This window comes from Corvus cornix, chromosome 7, assembly GCF_000738735.6.
Source record: "Corvus cornix cornix isolate S_Up_H32 chromosome 7, ASM73873v5, whole genome shotgun sequence".
In the NCBI taxonomy this organism is placed as follows: Eukaryota; Metazoa; Chordata; class Aves; order Passeriformes; family Corvidae; genus Corvus; species Corvus cornix.
In genome coordinates, this window is record NC_046337.1 from 15,542,883 (window position 1) to 15,567,089 (window position 24,207).

At 52.4% G+C, this 24,207-nt stretch overlaps 2 protein-coding genes across 10 annotated transcripts; both read left to right on the forward strand.

Annotated features, from left to right (window-relative positions):
- Window positions 1-54: 54 nt before the first annotated feature.
- Window positions 55-13,510, forward strand: CNOT9 (CCR4-NOT transcription complex subunit 9). Of its 3 annotated transcripts, none has more exons than XM_039555317.1 (8): window positions 55-192; window positions 5,018-5,197; window positions 5,576-5,691; window positions 7,131-7,240; window positions 7,999-8,108; window positions 8,551-8,649; window positions 11,097-11,188; window positions 11,871-13,510. In XM_039555317.1, exons 1-8 carry the CDS (start codon window positions 169-171, stop codon window positions 12,043-12,045), a joined length of 906 nt encoding a protein of 301 aa, XP_039411251.1. In that variant the 5' UTR covers window positions 55-168; the 3' UTR covers window positions 12,046-13,510. The 3 variants fall into 3 exon arrangements, with proteins under 3 accessions (XP_039411251.1, XP_039411252.1, XP_039411253.1); XM_039555318.1 differs by having other exon boundaries at window positions 56-192; window positions 11,877-13,510; XM_039555319.1 differs by having other exon boundaries at window positions 61-192; window positions 4,961-5,197.
- A 782-nt stretch (window positions 13,511-14,292) lies between these two features.
- On the forward strand, window positions 14,293-24,164 carry PLCD4 (phospholipase C delta 4). Of its 7 annotated transcripts, none has more exons than XM_039554847.1 (16): window positions 14,293-14,392; window positions 17,024-17,100; window positions 17,450-17,608; window positions 18,070-18,298; window positions 18,522-18,651; window positions 19,181-19,412; window positions 19,795-19,996; window positions 20,261-20,405; window positions 20,813-20,965; window positions 21,324-21,464; window positions 21,824-21,980; window positions 22,327-22,534; window positions 22,618-22,876; window positions 23,038-23,173; window positions 23,247-23,396; window positions 23,524-24,164. In XM_039554847.1, exons 2-16 carry the CDS (start codon window positions 17,076-17,078, stop codon window positions 23,628-23,630), a joined length of 2,433 nt encoding a protein of 810 aa, XP_039410781.1. In that variant the 5' UTR covers window positions 14,293-14,392; window positions 17,024-17,075; the 3' UTR covers window positions 23,631-24,164. The 7 variants fall into 7 exon arrangements, with proteins under 7 accessions (XP_039410781.1, XP_039410780.1, XP_039410782.1 ...); XM_039554846.1 differs by having other exon boundaries at window positions 17,048-17,100; XM_039554848.1 differs by having other exon boundaries at window positions 17,051-17,100.
- Window positions 24,165-24,207: the final 43 nt, after the last annotated feature.

The window sequence follows — 24,207 nt, forward strand, 5'->3', positions numbered from 1 at the left end:
GCCCCGCGCGCGCCCCGCTCCGCGCGCAGGCGCCGGCGCCAGACCGGCCCCACCCGGCCCCGTCCCGGCGTCCCCCGCGCGCCGGGTGAGAGGTCGTGGCGGCGCCGAGTCCATGGCGGCGGCGGCGGCGGCCTGAGGCGGCATCGGCTCCGCTTCCACTCTCCGACCATGCACAGTCTGGCTACGGCCGCGGTGAGTGCGCGGCTCCGCGCCCCGCCGGGCGGCGACGGGACAGCGCTGGGGATGGGGCCCCGTTGCGCGGGCCGCGCAGGGAGCGGGAGCGCGGCCGCTCGTGGCTGTGGGGCGGACTTGAGGCCGCGGGGTGGCGGAGCCCCGGTGAGCTCCGTCCCCTCTGCGTCACCGGCGGGGTCCCTTTGGCAGCTGCCTGAGTGGGGCTGCTCCGTCCCTTCCTTCCCTTCCTTCCCTTCCTTCCCTCCCTTCCCTCCCTTCCGCCTTGCCTGCCGTGCTACCTCCCTGCACATGGATGCCTCCTGTCGCGAATCAGTGTTTTAAGATCCCTTAAAGAATCACTAGCAAAGGTATCGGCAAAAGCAGGTTTAATATAAAAGTAGAAGCGTTACAAAGTTCGTTGATAGGGTTTGCTCTACTACTAAAGAAGCACATAGAGAAAAAACAAACAAAAGTCTAAAATTAATTAAAGTATCACCAAAATAAACCTAAAAAGTTATCCACAGAGTGTGTGGAGGGGGAGGAGTGGGGAAGAAACGGATAAGGATAGGAAAGGATAAGATAAGAAGGGATAAGGAAGGCCCTCCCGTTCAGAGTAGATCTTCCTTGATTGATCTTAAAACACTCATCTGTTACACCTCTTGTGTGCCCAGCCAACCCCTCTGCCCTCTGGGGACCGGTTCTACTGCTGGCCTTGACTGCAGAGAGAAAGAGTCGATATCAGAAAGCTCCTCAGAGCAGCCGATGCTGCCTGTTCCTACTTCCCTTTTCCCCCATTGCAGTGCCCTCCATAGTTAGTGCTTGCCCTCATCCCCCTCAGGAAGCTGCCAAGGTAGGATAATGGTGCTTGATGTTCAGGCTGGCGGGAGTGGAATGGCACCTTGGCCTGGCTGGGTTCAAAAATGGAAGCTGAGTTTGAAGGCTGTGGTTATTGCTTTGTATCTCCTACGTGACTGGGTTTGTGATTTGGTTTTCACTTCTCCAAATGCACGTTCATGGCATGTGTAAGACTTCCTAGAGCTGACTGAGTCTTGCGTGTACTGAGTGTGGGAGGTGTATTGCAAAACCAGCAGTTAGAGATGTTTCAAATGAACTTAGATCAAGGGTCTGCTTGGACTAACAAGCTATTGAGTGAGTAAAGTTCTGATGAACAGGAGTTAGAGAACTTTTTAAGTTTTTCCTCTTTGTTTAAATGCTTGTGACTTTAACTGGTTCTTGGAGTGCTGTCAAATACTTCTGATTTGAAGTAATGTTCTCCAGAGCATGGAAGGGTGTGCAAGATCAGGTAAACTCTCTTAATCAGCATTTACCTTTTTATAGCACTGTAGTTCCTAAGTGTTTGTTGAAATGCATGAAGGACTCCCATTATATGCATCTCCCATTAATCCTCTGTCTGTGATCTAGTTACCTCTCTTTTTTTAAAACAATTTTAACCAAAAAATTTATTTCAGAACAGAGATCAGCTTTATTTTAGGACTCACTTGAATGTATATTTAATTTATATATAGTTTATGCTAGCTGGTAGTTCTGTATTGAAATGTTTCCTACCACAGTTAGTGTGCTTGTACTGGAGGTGACAGGGAAGGGTGTCTGGCTCTGAAAACGTGCTCAGGACCTGTGGTAAATAAAGTCACCTCTTAGTAAGGTCATGAATTGGCTCAGGAATCCCTTTGGGTGTTGTGAACATGGTTGTGATAAAGCTGTGGTGAGCCAGAGCATTGGTCTTCACACAGTGATACTGATGTGTGCAGAGCTGACACTTAGGCCTGAAAACATCATAGAGTGCTCAAGAACAGACTGAAACAAATAAATGTAGCTGTAATTAGCTGTAAGGCATTGAAAGCCCTGCTTGAATCAGCTAATTCACTGCTATGGAAGTTCAAAGTTCATTTTTGGTGTTTTTGAGCAGATGGGCTATCAAACTAGTTTAAAAAGCTCATGTTATCCAGTTAGTCAATGTTCGGCTTTGGCTGACCAGGACTTTTACCAGTGTGCCTTGCAGCAACTGGTAGCAACAATCAGGAAGAGAAAGCCATTTGTCTAAATCAATTTGTTATGTGATTGTTGGAGATGTCTTTTCTCCAGGAAGGAGAAAAGGTGTTACAAGATCTTTTGTGATGTAATACTGTTGGCAAGTTTTGCTTTCCCTGTGTGCAAAAGAAAGTCTGCAGGATTTGTGTGACCCCCAGGGTTCCCCAGAATTTTGGGTCTTAGAGGGAGAAGAAGAAACAATAATGAAATAGGGAATTAGGAAAAAGATAAGTCTTTACATTTCAACTAAAACAAAAGGAGCAACTGTAGAGCCTATGAAAAGCAGTTTGTTCTGGATAAGGCAGATATTGGACATCATAAACTTAATTGTGTGGAAAATCTACTTAGTGTTCTCTGGGGATCACAAGCACATGATTGTGCTTTTAAGGGGCGAATGTATTTAAGCTTACAGGAACTGAAACTTCCAGTGAGTCTAGGAAAATAGATGGAAGTTTTAGATAACACAATTATAACAACATTATTGCTACACTGCTTGTCAATCCACCATCCCAAATAAAAACAAATGACCTCTGTTCATTCTCCCTCTCTTTTTGAGCTTCAGTGTAGAAGTTAGCATTGCAATTGCACTCACAGTTGTACAGGCACAAGAAACTTGGCAGGATCACTAATTTAGTGTGAGATGTTTTGGAAAAAAAATTACAAATTGAGTAAGTAAGTGTCCTGGTTCTGGCCAGAACAGGGTTAATTTTTGCAGTAGACAGGAGGGAGCATAGCTAGGACCCAGAGATTATTCTATACCACCTAACATAATTTTCCAGGGAGGGAGGAGGGGCTTGCTTTGGGTTTGGGGTAGTGTGGCAGAGGGAGCAGTCAGGTATTGTCAGGGGGGTTAAGTGGGGTGAGCAGTAGCTTTTCTTTTCTTGTACCCTCTGTCTCTAATATTGTTGTTTTACTGTTAGTTTTCTTATCTCATTGCTGTTTCCAGTAAATTATTCCTATCTCAGCCTGTGATCTTTACCTTTTGTGCCTCCAATTCCTCTTTCCATCCAGGAGCAGGGGGACTGGGAAGGGGAGGAGGGAGGGAGTGAGTGAGTGACAAGTGGTTTGGAGTGGTTTCAGTGGGAACATTAAATTGGAGATTACCGTCCCTAAACCATGACAGTGAGAAAAAAGAGGATAGGAGGAAATATGAACAGCTACAAAAATATTTTAGCCCTAGAGTACAGGGACTGATAACACTGCATTGGCTTATATATGAACATTTAAGTTAAATAATACAATGAAAGTGGCTGGAGGGGAGAGAAATCCCACAGCTGGGGAAGAATCTCTTTGGGCATGACTATGGATATAAAATAGGGACAAACAGAGGAGGGAAACCTTTGCAGAAATAAAGAAAGCTGTTGGTGTCTGCCAAAGGTTTAGTAGTCTCTCTCTATCCCCCCTGCATCCCTTCTGGGACTGCTTTTGCCATGTGGCTTCTGGTTTCGTTGCAGCCACTGTCAGTTCCTGAGCTCCCTGTATCCTCCTGTGTGTCTCGGTGCTGAGCTGCTTGGGGGCAGCATTGCTGTCAGTGCGGTACGGGCTCTGCTCACATCTGTCAGGGGGAGCACATGAAGAGTTTCAGTCTAAAAGAGTTCCTTTTCCAAAAAAGAAAGGAGGAAATACAGTCCTGTTCCCAGCTGGGATCACCGTGCACAGTGGCATGCGGAGCTGGTTGCATGCTGGTTTGGCTGGCTCAGAAGCAGCAAGTACCAACAGGGCTGTGCTTGGCTTCAGTAACAACCACTGCAGCAGTGTTTGAAAAGGTTCTGACCTGGCTTTTGGAAGTGTTCACACAGGAGGTTTTAGTGATGGTGTTTGTCTTCCTCAAAATTTTGTGTCTGAATCACCAAACTATCTCCTTAGGAAGCCTGCAGAGCATTTGTTTCCACCGAGTGCTGCTTGTACCAGCAGAGGCAGGAGACAAAGTATCACTGAAAGACTTGTGCCTTGCCTTCCCCTCAGAAATTATGATACAGTCCCTCTTTTTTTTTTTTTTTAATTGAAAACTTGTTGATACTTGTCTTTCCCTGACGTCTCAAGAGAGGCAGAAGCAAAATCCTGAGTAGTAGAAAATGTGTCTTGGCTAGGAGTACAGATCTACCCTTCTCTGGGTTTATTTTGAACAAGAATCAAATCATCCTCAGATCTTGCACAAAGTCATTCTTGAAAAATTCTCTTTTAGCTCCATGCATGTGAACAAGGTACCTGGTATGAATATGAGCCATTGGTAACACCAGCTGTTACTGGCTGTGGCCGGTGTCATGCTGATGGTGAAGGAGTGCAATTTTTTCTAGTATTTGTATGAATATTTTTCTCATGTACATTGGGTGAATCTCACTAGCAGTTTCCAGTGTCATGGGTGTTTTTGGAGAGAAAAAGGTAACATCTGCCTTACTCTGAATCTGTGGAATCTTGCACTTGAAGCATGAAATGAATGCAGGCTAAATGCAGGGGGAGTAAATGATAGCTGGCTGAAGTGTGTATCACTCCCCAGGAGCTCTGCTGGCACAGACAGGCAGCAGCTTGGCTCTCATTGCTGAAAGAAGTTACAAAGGTACTGCTTGACAAGGGGATTACGAGAGACTGTCTTAACAAGTCAGGCCAGAAAATAAAGCCTTTGCATTTCAAATAGGTGAAATACTAAGACTAGTCTAAGGAAGGGATGGATCCATATCCAGAGCATCTTAATGGAGCCTTAGGTTCTGCCCTCTCAGTTGGGAGTTTCTTTTTCTGGCAGGTTTGGGTGAGAACTGGATAAAATGTTTGGACTGAAGCTTTCCTGTCTCCCTCCCAGCCTGTGCCAACAGCACTGGCTCAGGTTGACCGTGAAAAGATTTACCAATGGATCAATGAGCTGTCCAGCCCTGAGACACGGGAGAATGCACTGCTGGAGCTGAGCAAGAAGCGCGAGTCTGTGCCTGACCTCGCCCCGATGCTGTGGCACTCATTTGGCACGATTGCAGCGCTCCTTCAGGTGGGTCAGGTTGTCCGTGTCTTTATTCTGTGGTGCAGCATCAGCATGTTGCAGAGCTTGTGCATCCTTGAGTTGGATCTGGGGAGGAACCGGTGGGATCCCTTATTGCCATTGCTTGGGAGTATGATCTTTGTTGGATCATGTGGTGAGGGGGGCAAATTAAGGTTTGAATGCATTACTGTGACTCCTTATCAAATTGACTCTGTCCCAGCTCTGCCCTTGCCTGGGCAGCATGGTGGCTGCCGTGTAACTTGAAAGTGATGCTTGGTGAAAGCAGACTGTTATCTGCTGTCACTGTACTTCCTTACCAGGCAAGTGCTTTGGTCTAGCTTTCTGATATTTTTCTCCTTTAACTTTCCACTCTCTGTTAATTTTTAGGAAATTGTAAATATTTATCCATCAATCAACCCTCCAACTTTGACAGCCCATCAGTCCAACAGAGTCTGCAATGCTTTAGCTCTACTACAGTGTGTTGCATCACACCCTGAAACGAGGTAAGTGTTTCCAAGTTGTGTGAGTTTTCTGAGGTATTGATATTGACACCTCAGCCTGTGTGTTTTGACTTTAGAAGCACTTTAGCTGCTTTCTCTTTATTTACTTAAGTGAAACAGACAACAGAGCTGATAGATAGGCAGCTGCCTGCTGCTTTTACTTGTTTGCATGGATTATTAGGATGACAGCTTTATGGTCCTAAATGCACTGCATTCCCTGCGTCATCCTGAGATCTTGCAAATTCCCAAAACATTGGGTTGTGGCAGCTTCTGGGAGGTCAGCCAGAGCTAAGAGTACCTTTGTGTTGATTGCTGTGTTCAAGGATCCTTGTTTTAATGAGCTTAAAATTACTTAGACAAGCAGCTTGGTTAGAGCATGTTAATAATGCCAAGGTTGTGGGTTCTATCCCCATATGAGCCATTCACTTAAGAGCTGGACTCCATGATCCCTGTGGGTCTCTTCCAACTCTGAATATTCTCTGAAATCAAAAAAGAACTCCTTAAATTTCAGCTTACAGTTATTTAGACCAGCTGTTGAAAGGGTGGAATGAACAGGACTGTCCTTCCCAGGCAAGTGTGAGGCAAGGGAGCAATAGCAGAGCCATTTTTGGAGTCCTCAGCCAGTGTCTGACTTCATGTTTTCTCAATCTGTGCCCAGCCCATGTCAGTAGGGAAAAATATGATGTTGGTTCAGCCAAAATCAGTAGCTAAAACTCAGAAGGAAACTACCCAGAGGTCCATAATCCCATGCTTCTGTTACTGCTGAGCAGCAGCATAGTTGAAGTTGTTTTTGAGCTGCTGCAAAGCAGTGTTAAACAGCAACCCTCCATGAGATGATATCCAAAGAAAAAGGATAGTTTTACGTGACTCACCTTTACATTTAAAGTTTGAAAACTGAAAATGGAAGAAGTATTTTGGATGATTGTGCAAGAGAGCTTCCCTCCATTAGCGGAGTAATATTTCAGCATTCTACCTGCAGGCTCTATTTTTCACTACTGCCAGAAGGCAATGTGAGGACTCTTGGGGAAAGGTGTTTTTGCACATTTAAGCTCTGATGATGCCTAAAGCTCAGCCAGTCTGTATTTCTGACAGAGGCTTTGCACAGGCATTGTGGCTGACTGTCCTTGCCACTGGCAAAGTGCAGGGTGAAATGCAGCAGTGAATGTACAAAACAGAGGGTCTGGGTGGCAGGAGGAGGTAATAAAAACAGGGTGTGCTCAGTTCCTGGTCAGCTGAAGCAAGAATGCAGGTAACTGGCAGATCAGGTGTTAGGTTTTGTGCTGTGCCCCAGTGCAGGATTTGCTTCGTGCTTACCCACTTTTGAGGAGCAGTAGCAATGGGGTCCATCAGGAATAGTCTGAGGCTCTTTATGGTAATGCTGGATTGTGTGCTCACTTTTTTTTCCCTTGTTGTTCACATTGTGTGTTCTCTCTTTCCTGTAGATCAGCCTTTCTGGCAGCTCATATTCCTCTCTTCCTGTACCCCTTCCTGCACACAGTCAGCAAGACCCGTCCATTTGAGTACCTGCGGCTCACGAGCCTCGGAGTCATTGGTGAGCAGCCAGACTAATGCTGGAGCACTGATCTCTTACTGAGTTAGAACAGTTCATGCTGTGGGCATAGAGCCTTGGATGACCAAAGTCAGAGGTCTCTTGTTACTGGGATTTTCAAGTCCTGTAGTAGTAAGAGGAGGAATTGCTCCTTTTCCATTGTGGAGGCAAGCTCCTCTTCCTTTTCAGTTATAAAAAACCCACTGAAGTCTAAATGCGTTGCCAAAAATATGTTTCTTTGAGTATCAGTACCTGCAGACTTGTACCTTCACTCTCAGCCCTCCCAGCTAGACACTGGGATGGGTGGGTGCAGGCTGGGCTTTCTTTGGGTTTCTGTCATTGATTGACTTGGGTGTATTTTCCCTGTCTTCCCCTTACCCTGGTTTTTTTTTTATTTCTTCTTTCTGCCCAAATCATTTTTCTTTCAATACATAAAGAGTCTTAAAATGCATTTCTTCCTTCCAGAGGTTGCTGTGGGTGCCTTGATCCTCCTGTGTTTGGGTTCCTACTGAGGGAGAGTCAAGAGTGCATCCCCTTTCTGAAAATTAAACAACCCCCAAACCCAGCTTGATTACTTTTACCCTGCCTAAATGATTTCTTCCCCAGCCATGTGCTGCAACATGTTTAGGATGATAGTTGTTCTGCCTGCCATTCAGACTGAATGGTTTCCAGGGAGGGCAGAGCACAGGCCCTCTTTGAAAGGTGAGATTTTTTGAAACAGTTTATCATTTCCTGATTTTGGGTTTTGTTTTTACTTCAAGGGGCCTTGGTGAAAACTGACGAGCAAGAAGTGATAAATTTCTTATTGACAACCGAAATTATCCCCCTGTGCTTACGCATTATGGAGTCTGGCAGTGAGCTCTCCAAAACGGTACCTTTTTTGTTTTGTTTCAATAAAGACACGTAATTGTTCATTTCTGACTGACCAGGCAGCCAGTGCCCTGCAGAGTTGGCTTCTGTGCTGTTGGGACAAGTCTGGGTGGAGTTTTTACCTCCTTAAATACCAAGCAGATCAGGACCTGAGGCTGCCTGAGTGGCCTGGCAGTAGTTGGCATCTTACGCAACCTGCATCCAGTCATCTTGTACACTGTGCTTTGTGTCCACTTATTTTGTTTAGCCAGAGATGCCAGGCATTGTGTACTGTCCTGTATTTTCTTTTGGCTTTTAACTATCACTGAGTAAAGCATTTGCTGCCTGCTGGAAGGCTTTTCAGCTCTGGGGCTGACTTGAAAAGAGCACCACACAAAGGGTGTCCCTTTTCAGGGTAGATAAGTTGTTTATATGCTTTTTTTTCTGCTTTCTCCCCATTCTAGGTTGCTACGTTTATTCTCCAGAAAATCCTCCTGGACGACACAGGGCTGGCATATATCTGTCAGACTTATGAGCGGTTTTCCCATGTTGCCATGATACTGGTAAGATTATTTGTTTTTAAAGCATTTATATCTAAAAAGGAAAAAACTATGCTGTAGCAGCCAGCTTTTTCAGCAACTATTTTACTGCTGGCTGGCTGGAACACAGGATGAGGGAGGCAAATTGTTCCTGGGCTAATTGCTTGTGGCACTGTAGCTCTGCATCCAGGTTTCCTTTGTATACTTCTGGTTTACACGTCGAGAGAACACATATTAGTTGTGATATACTAAGTCCCCAAGACAAAATAGGTAAACCTCTCCAGAGAAGAAGAAGATTTTCCAGAGTTGTGGACGTTTCCAGTTATTGGTGGGATGTGAATTGATTTAATTTTATGTAAGAATGATCACACAGTTCAGATCATGGATCTGTCTCATCCCTGTCTCTCACAACATGTTTAAAGAGCAGGGCAGGTATATATGATACTTGTCCTCATAACAGTCTCACAGCTGCCAGCTACTTTCAGCTTTGGATTTCTGGGGCCACTTGTGGGTTTCTGTGTAGTAACCCCCAGTGTTTGTCCCATCCGCCCCTTGAACCCATGGAAACTTTTTGCATCCACAGTGTCTTTGACCAAGGAGTTTGACAAGGTTTCCTGTTTGCTGCCTGGAATGCCACCCTCATTTTTCTTCCTTTCTGAATCTGGCTCCTACTAGCTGCTGCATATGATCTAATTTTTGTGTTGGAATACAGAGAGCAAATAAGTTCTGTCCTTTCCGTAATCCCTGTAAAGGACAAGTTTGGGTACTCAAAATTTGTTCATCCCAAGAGTAATAGCCGCAGCTTGAGCTTTATCTTTGAGCTTGCCAAGGGGAATACAAACCTACCCTGGAATAGTTATTGCCATGCTTCTGTGTGCATTTGTTTGCTTTTTAAAGGGTGGTCTCAGGAGAACAAAATGCAGCAGTAAGTTAAGCACTTAGCAATGCTGGTTCTGTGACTAAGTGTTAATATTTTCATTAGGGATATTTACTTGTCTGTTTTCACAAATGTAGAGAAAACATTGCCTCCTGTTCACCCACAAACAGCAAAATAGGAATGATTTTGAGCTAATGTCCCTAATATCCAGTATGATGTGATTTTTGCATTCAAGAAGATCAGTTTTGATGCAAATACATCTCAAGGTGCAAGGTGAAGGATAGAATTAGAAACTGAGGTAGGGGAGGGAAGGAGACCATGCCATTCCCAGACATGAATTCTTCTTTGAACATAGAAGGAGCTGGGTGTGTAAAGGTGGTTAGCATGTGTAGTCCCACCACTGAGTGAAGCACTGGCAGGATCAATATTCCATAGTGAAAGAGAGGAAGATGAAAATGTTCACAGACTTTTTTGTTGTCTGTTTCAAAAATCAGGATACTGCACTCCTGTCTAATGAGGGTGATGATTTACTTCCATGTCTGCTGATAACTGAGTAAGATGTCATACAAGTATTATTGCTCTTTTAAAAGAGAAAATGAGTATTTTCCATCCAGGAGCTCTCTGAGGAAACTTGTGGTTATTTATTTTGAAGAAATATTGGTATCCTGGGGAATTGCTAAGAACAGGAAGCTTGCAAAAGGGCAGATGAGGGGGACCTGCTAATTGCTAACTGCCAGGATAGACAAATACCGGTGAATTTGGCTAATGGGGAAAATGTTTAGTGCTAGGCAATGTAGTTTACAGGAAAAAACCCAACTTGTTGGACAGATGTGATTGACTCCTAAATACAAGCCAGCAGTCTGTTAAATTCTTCGGAGCAGGTGTGCGAAGGCAGCCACACTGCTTGCTCAGCTGGGCACGTTCAAAGGTGCAGCCATGTGCAAAGTCCTGCTTAGTGTGAGAAACAGAGACTGAGCCAGGAAGATCTATCTGTCTGTGCCTTGCTTCCCTGGAACAGCTTCCTGAGGGATATAGCAGAAAGAAAAAATACACTGCTTGGATGTGTGCTAAGACCAGATAAGGATCTTGCTACATGTGGTGTGGGTGACCCCAGTCCTATGGCCTGGCTTTTCAGGGTATTGCTATTGTCTTAAAAGGATGTTGAAGTGAAGGGAATGCATATGAGAACAGGAGGTGTTGCAGAGCTTGGAAACACACCTCATGGTGTCACTCAGCCTGAGCTTATCCACATGTTTGGAATGTGTCTGTCTTCCATGAGGGGGAAACCCCAGGTTCTCTTTTATCTCACAAAGAGTTGCTAAGCAGTCCTAGGAAGGTAAAAACCAAACAGAAATGAGATGAGCTTTCCCCAAGCTGCTGGGAGAATCCTTTCCAAGTCATGGCAAGCTGCTCTTCTCCAAGGCTTCTTGGCAAGCAGCACCAGGCTCTGTGCAGCGGTACCTAGATAAAAGGTAATAGGCTGTGCTGCGCAGGAAGCCAGAGTGAGTGATTTAATTATCTTTCCCAGTCTCTGCTGGTTGTGAAGCTGTTCTTTTAAAGACTTTAACTGGTGGCACTGGCCTCTGTCAAACAGGGTAAAATGGTCCTGCAGCTCTCCAAGGAGCCATCGGCACGGCTGCTGAAACATGTCGTCCGCTGCTACCTTCGCCTTTCCGATAACCCCAGGTAAACATTTTAGGAGTTTGGGCAGGGGCTTCTCCTGTGCCCATGGAAGCTCAGTTCTTCTCCACCGTGCCCACCTGGGGGGAATCAAGGTTCCTGGTCTGTCAGCCTTAGCTCAGTGTGGAAGATGGGTGGGGGTGGGGTTTTTGCTTTGATTTTTTTATTGCTAGCCACAGGAGCTTTTATGGTACATGGGAGAAACAGTGACTGTTGGGGGCTTGTGCAAATTCCAGCTGTGCAACTTACTACTGTCTGAGCTCAAAGGTAGCTTGAACAAGATACAAAGGAGGGCCTGAGGTGGAAGGTACACTATACTCTCCCTCTTCTGCATCAAACAGGCTGTTAGCAATGGATGAAATTCAGCTGAGAGAATACAAACTGATCTCCTGCTGGCCAGTAGCTCTGCCCAGAGCTGCTGGGTGTGTTTGTTGCCTCAGCCTCTCCTGGCATCGCATCACTTTGCTGCTGGGTGTCGGGGTGCAGGGGCTGCGCAGGGGTTTGGTGTGAGGGGTGGGAGCTGTGCTGGCTGGCTGAGTGCCACCTGCTGCGGTGCTGCTGCTCAGTGTTTTCATTGGCTGGCTCTGCCGGGGAGACCTCCAGGCAAAGGAACTCTGTGTCCCCAGTGGGGTTTGCTCCCCTCTTGCCCCTGTGAGTTTATTTGTTGGGCCCCGTTACTTGTCTCTTGATGTAGGGCACGTGAAGCTCTCAGGCAGTGCCTTCCTGACCAGCTGAAGGACACCACCTTCGCCCAGGTCCTGAAGGATGACACCACCACAAAACGCTGGCTGGCTCAGCTCGTCAAGAACCTGCAAGAGGGTCAAGTCACTGACCCACGGGGCATCCCTCTTCCTCCGCAATGACTGCTGGGGGAGGTGGGGCACTGGGGAAGAAACAGCTCAGGTTTACAAAGAACCAGGAACAGGTGACCTCTTCTGCAACAAACTGGGCACGCCAGCTGGCTGCCAGCCTGTCGGACCATCCCACCCAGCCAAAGGGCTGCTCTGTAGCAGTGCAGCAAGCCTCCAGGGATCCCAGCACCAGCAAATGCTGATACTACAGCTTCAAAAAAAATCAATAAAAACAATCTCTATAGATCCCAGTCTCTCCGGGAGGCTTGGGTGGCATCTCTTCCCCCACCTCCAGTCAGGGGGCAGTGCAGATGTCCGCTCTTCCAGCAAGCTCAGCCTCCGCCCAAGTGGTGCACGACACCAGGTGTGTGCACCACGTCCTTCCAGTTCCTTGTCACTTCTTGTTTACATGTCTGTTTAGATGAGTGAACTGAATAAAAGCCTATCCAGTTGTTTTATCCCCTCCTAATACTGCTACTCAGCTGCAGGTAGCCCAGGGACAGCTTTCTTCCCTGCTAGCACATCCTTGCTCATGGCTCTGCATCCGGCTGGCACAGTGAAGTTCTCTGTTCTTTTCCTTTGGTGTGGAGGAAGTGGCTGGAGCCAGGCCATTGCAGTGCTTGCCACAAGAGGAGGGGTGAATTACTTGCAATGAACCCATGTGTCATAAGCTTGCTTCCCAGGGCTCTGGGGAAGGACAAGACAGCAGGATTGTGGCTCTTGTGCTGTAAATAGTGCACTCCTGCAGCTGACCAGCAGCCAGGGGCTGATGTGTGCTGGCCTCTCATCTAGACCTGGGAAAGCTGCCGGCTGGCTTATCCCATGGAGCTCAGTGTGAGGGCACCTGCCTTGAGGTGGTGGGCAGGCCACCGACTGATCCCGTGCCGCCTGCAGGCTCCAGGTATGCTGCCTTCTGCACCCACTGCTGCCTGCCAGGTGGCCCTCAGTCCTGTCCCCTACCCTCCCCCCTCCTTCCACTCCTCTCTGCCAGCCGGGTGCATCCATTTCAGCTTTGAAACCTGCCTTGGCATCTGCCGTGGCCCCACTGCAATTAAACTGGACCAGCAGCCACTTACCTGCCTCCCCTGTGCCGAGGGCCTAATGTGGCTGCAGCGGGCTCTCAGAAGCTGTGGAGGAGCTCCCAGGCTCTGTGGTAGCAGAGCCTGTTCTTGGCTGCAGGCAAGTCTGGGCAGCTACTTAATTTCTCCCCCCTCTTCGAGTAGTCCATTTTGCTGATCATCTGCAGTGTCGTGCCAACAGTGTCTTAAATCCCACCATTTCCCTTCCCTCCTCCCCTCAGCCTTGCATAACAAGGGCAGAGCACAGCCTCTTCCTTGCCCTCGGGTTCCTGTTTTATAACCATTGCCTTTTCCCTCCTTTTCACCCTGACCTTGCCAGGGTGTGAAAATGCTTCTGTGTGGTTGATTGGTTTTTTTTAAAATTCGGATTAATAAATAATAAAACCTCATCCAGCACAGATTGCTCCTGGTCTGGTCTCTCGGGGTGGGGGCAAACGGCGAGGTGGGGGCTTATTGCAGGTGGGAGGAAGGGTGGGATGTGCCGTCTTGGGGATGTGAGCTGGGAAGAGTGGCTTTTCCCAGTGGGAGCTGGCTATGTCCCTGTGGCGCCGCATCTCTTCTGGGGCAGGTAGTGTGGAGGGGATGCTGCTCTGTTTTGCTTTGCAGGCAGGCAGCGAGCCTGCCAAGGAGAGAGGATTCGCTGCCTCCCCACACCGTCTTTGCAAGCGCTGCCGCGCTCCCCCGGTGTCCAGGTCTATTAGAGCATCGCCCACCCGAAAGTTTAGTCCCTGCCCCGCACCCCTTGCCCCCAACTCGGCCTGCTCTAAGGCTGCCTCAACTTGGATCCCCGTGGGAGTTTTGCCTCTGGATGCTCAAACTGTGCCCTGCTTTTTGGGTCCCGCATCGCTCCCAGCTGAAGGGTTCCGTGGACCACCGCGTCCTGGAGAAGACAGGGACACACTGAGGACACTCCGTGGATGGGGAGATTGGTCTGTGCTGGGTGCAAGCGGGTCTGGGGACAGACGAGCTCAACCGGAGGATGGGAATGGGGGCTCGACCCCAAAGGAGGGGAGCCGCAGGGTGCTCCCAACCCCGCCGGCCCCTCCACTGCCTTCTTTACCCGTCACACCCCCCTCCCCCCCCGCCTCGGGAGTGGCGTGACCTTAATCCGAAGCGACCTTGAGAGAGGCTGCGGCTGCGGGGCGTGCGGGGGCCGGGGGCGTCCCGTGGCGGCGGGGGCCGGGGGAGGGCTCGCCGCCCAGGCGCTGCCGAGGGGCGGGCAGCCCCGGCTCCGTGCGGCCGCCGGCGGTGGAGCGGAGCGGAGCGGCAACGGAGAGCGGGTAAGGGGCTGGGCGTCCGGTCCTCCGCGGGCAGCCGGGCGTCCTGCGGAGGGGAGAGGGCGGCGGCGGGTACGGGGCTGCGACCTCCAGGCTCTGGGACCCCCCAGGCTCTGGGACCCCCTGTCTCGGGCTGCGCTGCCCCGGAGCGGCTGCACTGTTGGGGTGGCGCGGGGCGGGAGGAGAAGTGCCGGCGATTTTGTGTCCTTTGCCATAAGGTGTGATTTGCCCCCTGAACCCCAAATCCCTTGGGGTTTGCCGCTCCATCCCGGAGCCCCTTGTCTGTTCCTCGCCTCGCTTCCAAGCCCTTCTGCCCCCGTCAGACACGGGCAGTTTGTAAGCACAGCGGGGCAGCAAGGTGTGGGGTGCCTGAAGGGGGGTGAGGGGATCATCCCTCCCCGTGCTGGCACGGTCACCCGTAAGGTGGCATTTTATTCTGCCGGGGGACTCCACACTGGAACGGCTGGGGACCGCTCACACTCGCTGGCCCTCCAGCTCTGCTGGGGCCTGTCACCATCAGGAGAGACGCTGCAATGGCTCAGAGTGTGCTGGGGTAGCTGGGGATGTTTCTGGCAGCAGGCAGCTGCCCTGCGGGAAACTCTCGGGTTGGGTTTCTCCACACCCTGGCTCTCATCCCGCTTGGCTCAAGAATGTAACTCAGACTGGGGCAAGGGAGCCTGCATGGGGCCAGGCTGTGAGGGGCTCGTGGCATCCCTCACATAACAGGAGAGAGCAGAAGAGATGCGTCCTTGCATCCACATGCCCTTCCTTGTGCTTCCTTGGGCTTTCTTGGGCTGGAAGGGATCATCCCTTCTTTGCTGCGTTTGTGGGGAGGGCACTGCTCCATGGTTGGGACTGGGCATGCTTGGGCCGTGCTGGGAGCCTGGAGGGGCTGGCACTGGGCGAGAAGTTTAGCTCCAAACTCAGTGTGGTAATGGGCCCAAGGGCTGCAAGCTGCTCCCTTGCACACTGCCACCTTGTACACATGCATGGCAGGATGCCAAGAGGACAGAACTGTTGGTGGCACTGAGCCCATCTCTGTCCCAGTCCTGCATGTCTCCCTGCTTCTCCAGCCCTGGTGCCTCTTCCTCCACCCCAGCTTCCCTAAGACATGCCCATCTCTCTGATCTGCTGCGGCGCAGGGGCTGCAGGGCAGGTGAGCACCTGGAGCTGTGGCTCTGCGAAGTGGCTGTGCCAGGCTGGGTGCTGCTGGAAAGCAGGAGGGTGCAGGTGGATGGGTGACTGGGGTTGTCCCCCCTGGTTCCCTGAGGGCCATGGGGTGCAGGGGCTGAGAGCGCACTGCAGGGGATGGATGTGGGATGCTCCTGGAGCTGTGCTGGCCAGCATCAGGGCACCAACTCTGCAGGGCACAAGAGGAGTGCTGGGCTACTCCCTGTTTTTGGGTGAGGGCACTCCAAGTCCTGGGCCAGTGGGTCAGCGCCCTGTGGGTTGGATGTGGGGGGATACAGGCACTACAGCAAGTCCTTGCAGTCTGAACCTTGCAAGAAAGATCCGTGTTGGGAAGGCACAGCCCCAGCACTGGGCACTACTAGGAAGGATTTGGGATGGCACCCCAGCTACTCCATGTCTCCAGCAACATGTGAGGTCCCCAAGAGTGGACAGGTGGTCCCTATGTGGCCTGGGGACAGCCAAACAGCCACAGCTTACCCCACAACTAGGATGTCTCCCAAGAGCAGGGCTACAGCCCTGGCCAGTGCTGTTCTGCCCTGCTGAGGCACACTGAGCAGGGGATGGCTGCTGTCTGGCCCGAGAGCCCACAAGGGTCTGGCAGTCGGGCTTGGCAGCTGCCTGCATGCTGACAGCACCAGCTATTCCCAGCCCTGCCTCACCGGTGCCTGTGCTGAGTCAGGGGCCTAGGGCACGGCTGCTACCCCTGCACCCTGGCACAGAGCCCTTTGCTCTCAGGGACCCTGGGTCCCCTCCTGCACCCAAATCCCAGCCCACCAGCTGTGGCATCCGCTCCTTGAGGGCCCAGCTCCAGCACCTGGCTGACAAGCGCATCCAGTGATTTGTCAGAGTAATTAAAGTCTCAACAGCCTAATCAAGGTCTTATTGTCCAGTAGTATTTATAGTCCCACTCACTGCAGCGTGCTCCCTGTACAGCTGCGGGTGCAGTCACTGCCTGGGGTGCTGGCATTCCCTGGGAAGAAGAGGCTGTGGGAGCTGAGGGTCATTGCTCTGTGTCCCCTTCCTTGCTATCACAGCTGCACCTCTCCCTTACTTTCAAATTTGCTGGTTGGGGTGGTTTCCTAGGTGGTGGAGGCTATTCTTGGGCACCACCAGAGCAGTTTTTCCTGGTTTCAGGGGCTGCTTCTTACCTGGGAGCAGCAGGGCTCTGGTACCCACTGGGCTGTGGGGCATCAGCGCTGGCAAGTTTTTCTGTTTTCCACCAACACCTTTTGAGCTCCGGCTTCCCGGTAACACAGATTAATATTTCATGAGTATGGCAGTGTGAACTCGACACTTAAGGAATGCAATGACCCAGCAGGAGACAGACATAGGTGCGCTCAGATGCGGGCAGGGGCACACACACCTCGCACACACATGGGTACAGCTGGAGCCCACTCGGCGGGACCTGGGCACAGCATGACGGTCTGACCTTGCTTCCCCCAGCCACCCTCTCGCTTCCCTCCCCAGCAGCTGCCAGCGTGGAGAAGGCAGAGCTATGGCATCGCTGCTGTGCAACACCCGTGAGTGCCCCAGCGGAGGATGGGTGCAGGGCAGGGCATTGGGCCATCTGGATTTATGCCAAGGCAAATCTGGCTTCTGGGTTGAGCTCACCTTGCTGCACTCAGAAGCATACCTACCCCACCATGGCCATTGGGATTTGGGCTTGGAAGCGCCCAGGGTGGATGGGAAGGGTTGATGGGGAATTACCTTGTGCAACTCTTCTGGTGAAGGGAGTTTGTTTCTGGTTCGTCTCTCCTCCCTCACGGGTTGAGGGACCTTGTGGGATCCCGGAGGTGAGAGAAAGAAAAGTACCAGGGTGCAGTGCCTGGATACCCCCACCCTCCGTGATGCAGCCCATGCTGCCCCCAGGCATCCAGCTCACAGACACGCTGGAGCAGATGCAGCAGGGGACCCTGATGCGCAAAGTCAAGTCCAAGAGCTGGAAGAAGCAGCGTTACTTCAAGCTGCAGGAAGACTGCATGACCATCTGGTACCAGTCCAAGAGGACAGGCAAAACTGAGTCTGCCTGTGAGTACCAGCTGCTCTGTGTTGCCCGAGAGGCCGTCAGTAGGTTTCAGAGTGAACAGGGATGTGAAGGTACGGAGATTCTTGGGCCATGCTTGCTAAGGGTGCTGGGGCATTGAAGAAAGGCTCTGCATGTGAGATCTCTTCTCACCCACATGTCTCCATGAAACATCCTGCCCCCAGCAGGACCCATGGGTCAAAAGGGCTGAGTAGAAATTGCAGCTGATACAAACGGAACCTCTGGAATTCCAGTGCAGGAATAAGCAGACAAAGGGGCAGATGGATGACTGGCTGACTTGATAGCTCAATGGTTAATGGATAGATTACTAGCTCAGTGGGTGGATGGATGGATGGATGGATGGAGTGGAAGAAGGGATGACTGGAAGGATAGATGTCTGTGGGCAGGGCCCCTTCCCCTGTGGTCCTTGTCCCCTACAGACAGGCCTCCCCTTCCTCTGCCCCAGTCTCCATCAGCGATGTGGAGACAGTGCGGGAAGGGCACCAGTCGGAGGTGCTGCAGAGCGTGGCCGAGGAGTTCCCCCCTGAGCGCTGCTTCACCATTGTCTTCTACGGCCGTCGTGGCAACCTGGACCTCATTGCTGGCTCGGCAGAGGAGGCACAGTGCTGGGTCCAGGGCCTGCGTCAGCTCATTGAGGTGGCCACCACCATGGACCAAAGGGAGAAGATAGACCAATATCCTTCCTGAGAGCATCACTCTACCCCCCACACCCATTGCTGATCATTCCCCAGGCCCTGCATCTTCTGCCTTGCCCCAGCATGTGTGTAGCTATTCTGGATCTCACCATCTGCATCAGTGTAGGGCACAGGAAAAGGAAAAGATGCGCTCTGATACTCCCCAGCCCCATTTCTCATAGCCAAGGTCCTTTCCCTTAACATTTGCCCTGGTTTCTCGCACATGGATTCGTGACTGGTTCCAGAAGGCTGACAAGAATAAAGATGGGCGCATGAACTTCAAGGAGGTGCAGCATCTCCTGAAGATGATGAACGTGGACATGAACGAGGATCATGCCCTGCGGCTCTTCCAGGTAACCACAGCACCTGAGAGTCTGGAGGGGCTGGAGAGAGACTGGAAGGGCTGGAACAAGCTGTACAACACCTCCTTGCAAAAGGACCTGATCACTTTCTTCCACCCACCCATCCACCCATCCATGCATCCAGCCATCCATCCATCGACCCAGCCAGCCAGCCAACTACCTGTTTACCCAAACAAACACACATTTGTTCATTTATTTGTTAAACTAACCAGCCAAGGCAGCTCTTCCCCCCATTCATTTGTCCATCCAGCTGCTTATCTGTCTACCAAGCTAACCAGCCATCTGTTTTTTTATCCCGCCCTCCCTCCCTCCCATCCATCCATCCATCCATCCATCCATCCATCCATCCACCTAACCAGCCCTCCATCTGCCCATTCATCCATTCCAACATTGATCAATGCCTGCCTCTGCCACTGGCATGGGGGACTCTGTTTGGGGCGGGAGAATTCCCTCACAGCACCTTCCGTGGCCAAGACACCCCGTTTTGCCCCATCTGGGTGCTGAGGGAGCTCCTTTGCAGGATGCTGACAAGTCAGAGTCGGGGACACTGGAAGGGGAGGAATTTGTACTCTTCTACAAGTCTCTCACGCAGCGTGAGGAGGTGCTGAGCCTCTTCCAGGAATTCTCTGAGGATGGAAAGAAGCTGACGCTGCTGGAGCTGGTGGATTTCCTACGGCAAGAGCAGCTGGAGGATGAGGGCACAGAGGAGCTGGCCATGGAGCTCATTGACAAGTATGAACCATCGGAGACAGGTGAGAGCTGGCTCAGACATCATCTGTACTCTGCATGGGGGCAAGGAGGGGTCACAGACTCACAGCCCCATGGCAGGAGCATTCCCAGCCCCATCCTGCTGTGAGTGGGCACAAGAAGAAGACTCACCAAGGTGTGATCTGGGTGCAGTTCTGCTTTATTTGGTCCGTTCCTGGGCCTTTTTTGTGTAGAAGGTTGACCAGCCATGGTGTGCAAGGTCCAGCTTTGGGGTCCACTGCCCACCTTTCCCCGTGGCATGTCTTTCTGTGCCCCAGACTCTGGCATCAGTTTGGGGATTCCAGGAGCCACTAGCAGCCCTGTTTGCCCCCATTCTGCCTCTTCCATGTCCCCTGGCTGTTGCTGAGCCTCCCCCTGTGCCTGCAGCCCGGGCTCGCCATGTGCTGAGTGCTGATGGGTTCCTCATGTACCTCTGCTCCCCGGAGGGCTCCATCTTCAACCCCCAGCACCGGGCGCTGTGGCAGGACATGAGCCAGCCACTCTGCCACTACTTCATCTCCTCCTCCCACAACACCTACCTGATAGAGGATCAGATTCGGGGCCAGAGCAGCATCGAGGGCTATATCAGGTAAAGGGACTGCTCCCTTCCAGCTGCCCTCCAACACCCTCCCACCTCAGTGTCATGTCCTCAGCAGCTCCATAGGGTAAACCCCAGAAGCTCCTTTGCTCCTCTGTGGTGCACTCCTCTGGCCTTGCCCTGCATGCAGCAGCATCCCCACCCTTGGTGGGTGTCCCCTGGTCCCTTAGGGGTGACACCCACGGGCAGAGGGGAGGGCAGGGAGCTGGTGCCCTGGCTGAGTGCAGGGTTCCAGGGGTGACAACCCACCCCCAGGGCTCTGAAACGGGGCTGCCGGTGCCTGGAGGTGGATTGCTGGGACGGGCCAAATGGGGAGCCCATGGTGTACCACGGCCACACCTTCACCTCCAAGATCCCCTTCCGGGAGGTGGTGAGCACCCTGGGGAAGTACGCCTTCAAGGTAAGGCACCCTTCCCCAGGTGCTGGTGGTCGTGGGTGGTCCTCAGTGGGTGGGGATGCATGGTAGTGGTGGGTCCCTGGAGGGGGAGTGGTGCTGAGGCTCACACACCTGGTGATGCAGCCGGACTGGTCACACTGCGGGAGAGGAGGGCGGCTGTGTCACTTCCTGGGGACAGCCTGCACTGTGCTGTGCCAGGGGGTGGGTGCTCATGCAGACAAGGTCTGTTGGGGGTGCAGGGGTGAGATGGGATGTGGGGGGTACTGGGGGATTGGAGGGGTATGAAGGTCTCAGGGGACAAACAGACACAAGTGGCTCCATCCTGGCACTGATCATGCCTGGATGAAGCCCTTGTGAGAGCTCACCAGCCCCACCAAGGCTGATCTCCAGCTGTGCATGTTGCTCCTCAGACCTCGGACTACCCAGTGATCCTGTCCCTGGAGAACCACTGCAGCATGGAGCAGCAGGAGGTCCTGGCCCAGCAGCTCAAGGACATCCTGGGGGAACAGCTCCTCACCACTACCATTGATGGGCATGTCCCCACCCAGCTGCCATCCCCAGAGGTAGGGACAGAGCACAGCTGTGCAGGGCATCTCTGTCCTGCCTTGAGAGTGTGCTAAGGAAGTGGATCTGCTGTTCAGAGAATAGGCCAACCTGTTCCAGCATTGTCCTGCTCCACTGGAGGATTTGAGGACCCGGGGGGTGGGTGTCCTCATGTTCACAGAGGTGCCAAGGCTGTCCCCAGGGTTGTCTCCCCATGCCCTGCAGAATCAGAGAGCAGGGCAAAACGCTCCTACCCCATCCCCTCCTGAGTGCTGAAGTGATCTGGTCATGCTGGCCTCCAGCAGTTCAGGATCCCAGGGGACATGGCCATGGAAGTGCTGAGTAGCCCAAGGTGCTTCTCTATCCCCAACCCCACAGGAGCTGAAGCACAAGATCTTGCTGAAGGGCAAGAAGATTGGGCGTCTGGAGGACACCCTGGATGGGCCAGGGGATGAGGCGCCTGATGTGTCTGACAATGACAATGGGGCAGAGGCGGAGGAGGAGAAGCGGAGGGCAAAGGTAAGTGGCCCAGGCTGGGGACCAGCTGGGACCACTGAGTCCCTGGACACAGGTATGAGCTGTGGTGACATCCTACTGCATAGAGGGGAGACAGAGACTGCAGAGACATCACCAGGCAGGGAGGACAGCCCTTTCTGCCTCTGGCCATGCCAGCTCCCTCCTTGTTGTGGTGGCAACATATTGGAGGTCCCCTGCTTGCTCTGTTCCTGCCAGGAAGGCTGCTCATAGTAGGGATGGTGCCATCCACCAGCACACCTCTGGCTGCTCTTGCCTGCCCTGGCTCTACAGGCCCTGGCCTGGCTGAGTGCTGGTGGGTGGTGCTCCCATCAGGAGGGACCCAACATGGCTCTGCCTTGCAGAAGGACAAGGAGAGCCTGGCACAAGCACTGTCCGACTGTGTCATCTACTGCAAGAACGTGCCCTTCCGGGGCTTCCAGGAGGCCCGCAGCCATTCCCGGCCCTCTGAGATCTCCTCCCTCTCTGAAGCCAAGGCCAGGAAGCTCATCCGGGATGAAGGTGAGATTAAGGGGGCAGTGGCACCAGGTGACTGGGACAGAGTAGAGGGGGCCAATGGCTTCCTCGTGGGTAGTGCCAAAGCCCTCCCTTTCTGGGAGAAACAGGGTTCAGTGGGGCTGTACTGTGGGGTTTGGCTCTGGTAGGTGATGAGGTTATTGGCTTACAAAACAAGGCAGGACCTGGATTCCTGAGCAGGGAGAGGGATGAGAATTGGTGGGTGGGTGCGCAGGTGGATGGATGGATGGATGGATGGATGGATGGATGGATGGATGGATGGGCAGCACATGTGGGTGGCTGTGCAGGCCAGAGAATGAACCCACAAGTGGCTCTCATGCTCTATCCCTAGGAAATGAGTTTGTTCGCCACAATGCCTGGCAGCTGACACGCATCTACCCCAGTGGGATGCGGACTGACTCCTCCAACTACAGCCCCCAGGAGATGTGGAATGTGGGGTGCCAGATCGGTATGGCCGGGGTGCAACAGGGCTGTGGGCTGTGCCAAATGCCACCATCAACACCTGTGTTAATGCCAGCTACAACCCTATCCGGAGCCAGGTCAGGTTGCTGGCTCTTGTGCTGCCCTGGGGGGGTCCAGGAACTAGTGCCTTATTCCCCTATGCAACCCCACATCTCTCTAGGTATGGGGACAGGCTGGTTTTCTGCTCAAAGCAGTGTCTCCAAGCTGTTCTGAACCCTTTTCCCTGCCACCTCCCTCCAGTGGCCTTGAACTTCCAGACAGCCGGCACGGAGATGGACCTGTGTGATGGGCTCTTCAGCCAGAACGGCTGCTGTGGCTACGTGCTCAAACCACCCTTCATGAGGGATGAGGAGACTCTCTTCAACCCTAGTGACCCCAGCAGCCGGGAAGGCCCTGGCCCCATCACCCTGACAATCCAGGTACAGGGTTGTGGAGAGACCCTGGGGAAGCCATGATAGTGTGCTGGGGCTCTCTTGGTCCCAGACAGATGGGGACACTGTTGGGCAGTGTGGAGCCAAGTAGCCTCACAACATAGATTTGGCTGCTCCCCAGCTCAGGGGGTTCATGCTCCTTCCTGCAGGTAATCAGTGGGCAGCAGCTGCCCAAAGTGGCCAACAGCAAGGAGGGAGCCATCATTGACCCACTGGTGCGTGTGGAGATCTACGGGGTCCCCGCGGACCAGGCGCACCAGGAGACCAAGTACATCGAGAACAATGGTGAGACCCACAGTGGTACCAGGCACAGTCCCTGCTGTCCTTCACTCTCTCAGCACCTGCTCTCTCTTCCCAGGGTTTAACCCCCGCTGGGATGAGACACTGCAGTTTCAGCTCCACGTGCCAGAGCTGGCCCTCATTCGCTTTGTGGTGGAGGATTATGACAAGACTTCCAGGAATGATTTCGTGGGTCAGTTCACCCTAGCCTTTGCCAACATCAAACCCGGTGAGTGGCTGCTGCTCAGTGGTTTTGGGCACCCAGGACAGCCCTGCAGGCATGTCTGGGGCTCAGTTGAGTACTAGAGAGGAGGGCGGGACTCCAGTTGGCCAGAACCTTGCTGTCCTTCCTGCAGGATATCGCCACATCCATCTTCTCTCAAAGGATGGCACCAGCATCCCACCCTCTTCGCTCTTTGTCCATATATGCATCACCAAACCACCTGGTCCTGAGCAGGACTGAGCTCATGGGGTGAGCAGCACCCAGATGGAAGCCATAGAGCCAGCTCCAAGCAGCTGGGGCCATAGAGCCAACCACCTTGCCCTCTTGTTGAGCTGTTTCTGTCATCCCTGTGTCATTGTTGCTGCTGTGACTCCTTCTGCAGTAGCCTCCAAGGGCTGGTAAAAGCACTGACCTCCCCTTTCCAGGTTCAGGTTGCTGCTGCCCATGCATGAGTGTGGGGTCTACACCAGTGCAGCTCCCTGCACCCTCCACAGGCATCCTGCCCTGGCCCACGGTCACAGCTTGACTGTGGGAAGGAGGAGAGATGGTGTGTGGCCCAGCTCTGCTGCAGGGGCTGGTCCCCCTCCAGCCAGGGGAGCAAGGCTGGAGCCGAGCAAACCCTAGGGCTGGGCACAGCTGGGAGTAAAGTTGGTCCTCACTGCCCCCTAACCCTGCAGAACCCCATCACATCCCTTGGCCCCTAGAGCCCCAAATTAACCCTTGTCCCATCCTTTCTCTGTAAGCAACCTAATAAATTGTTCAGTGACAAACAGGTCCGGGTCTGGGTGCAGCAGTGCTGGGGAGAGAGGGGGAGCTG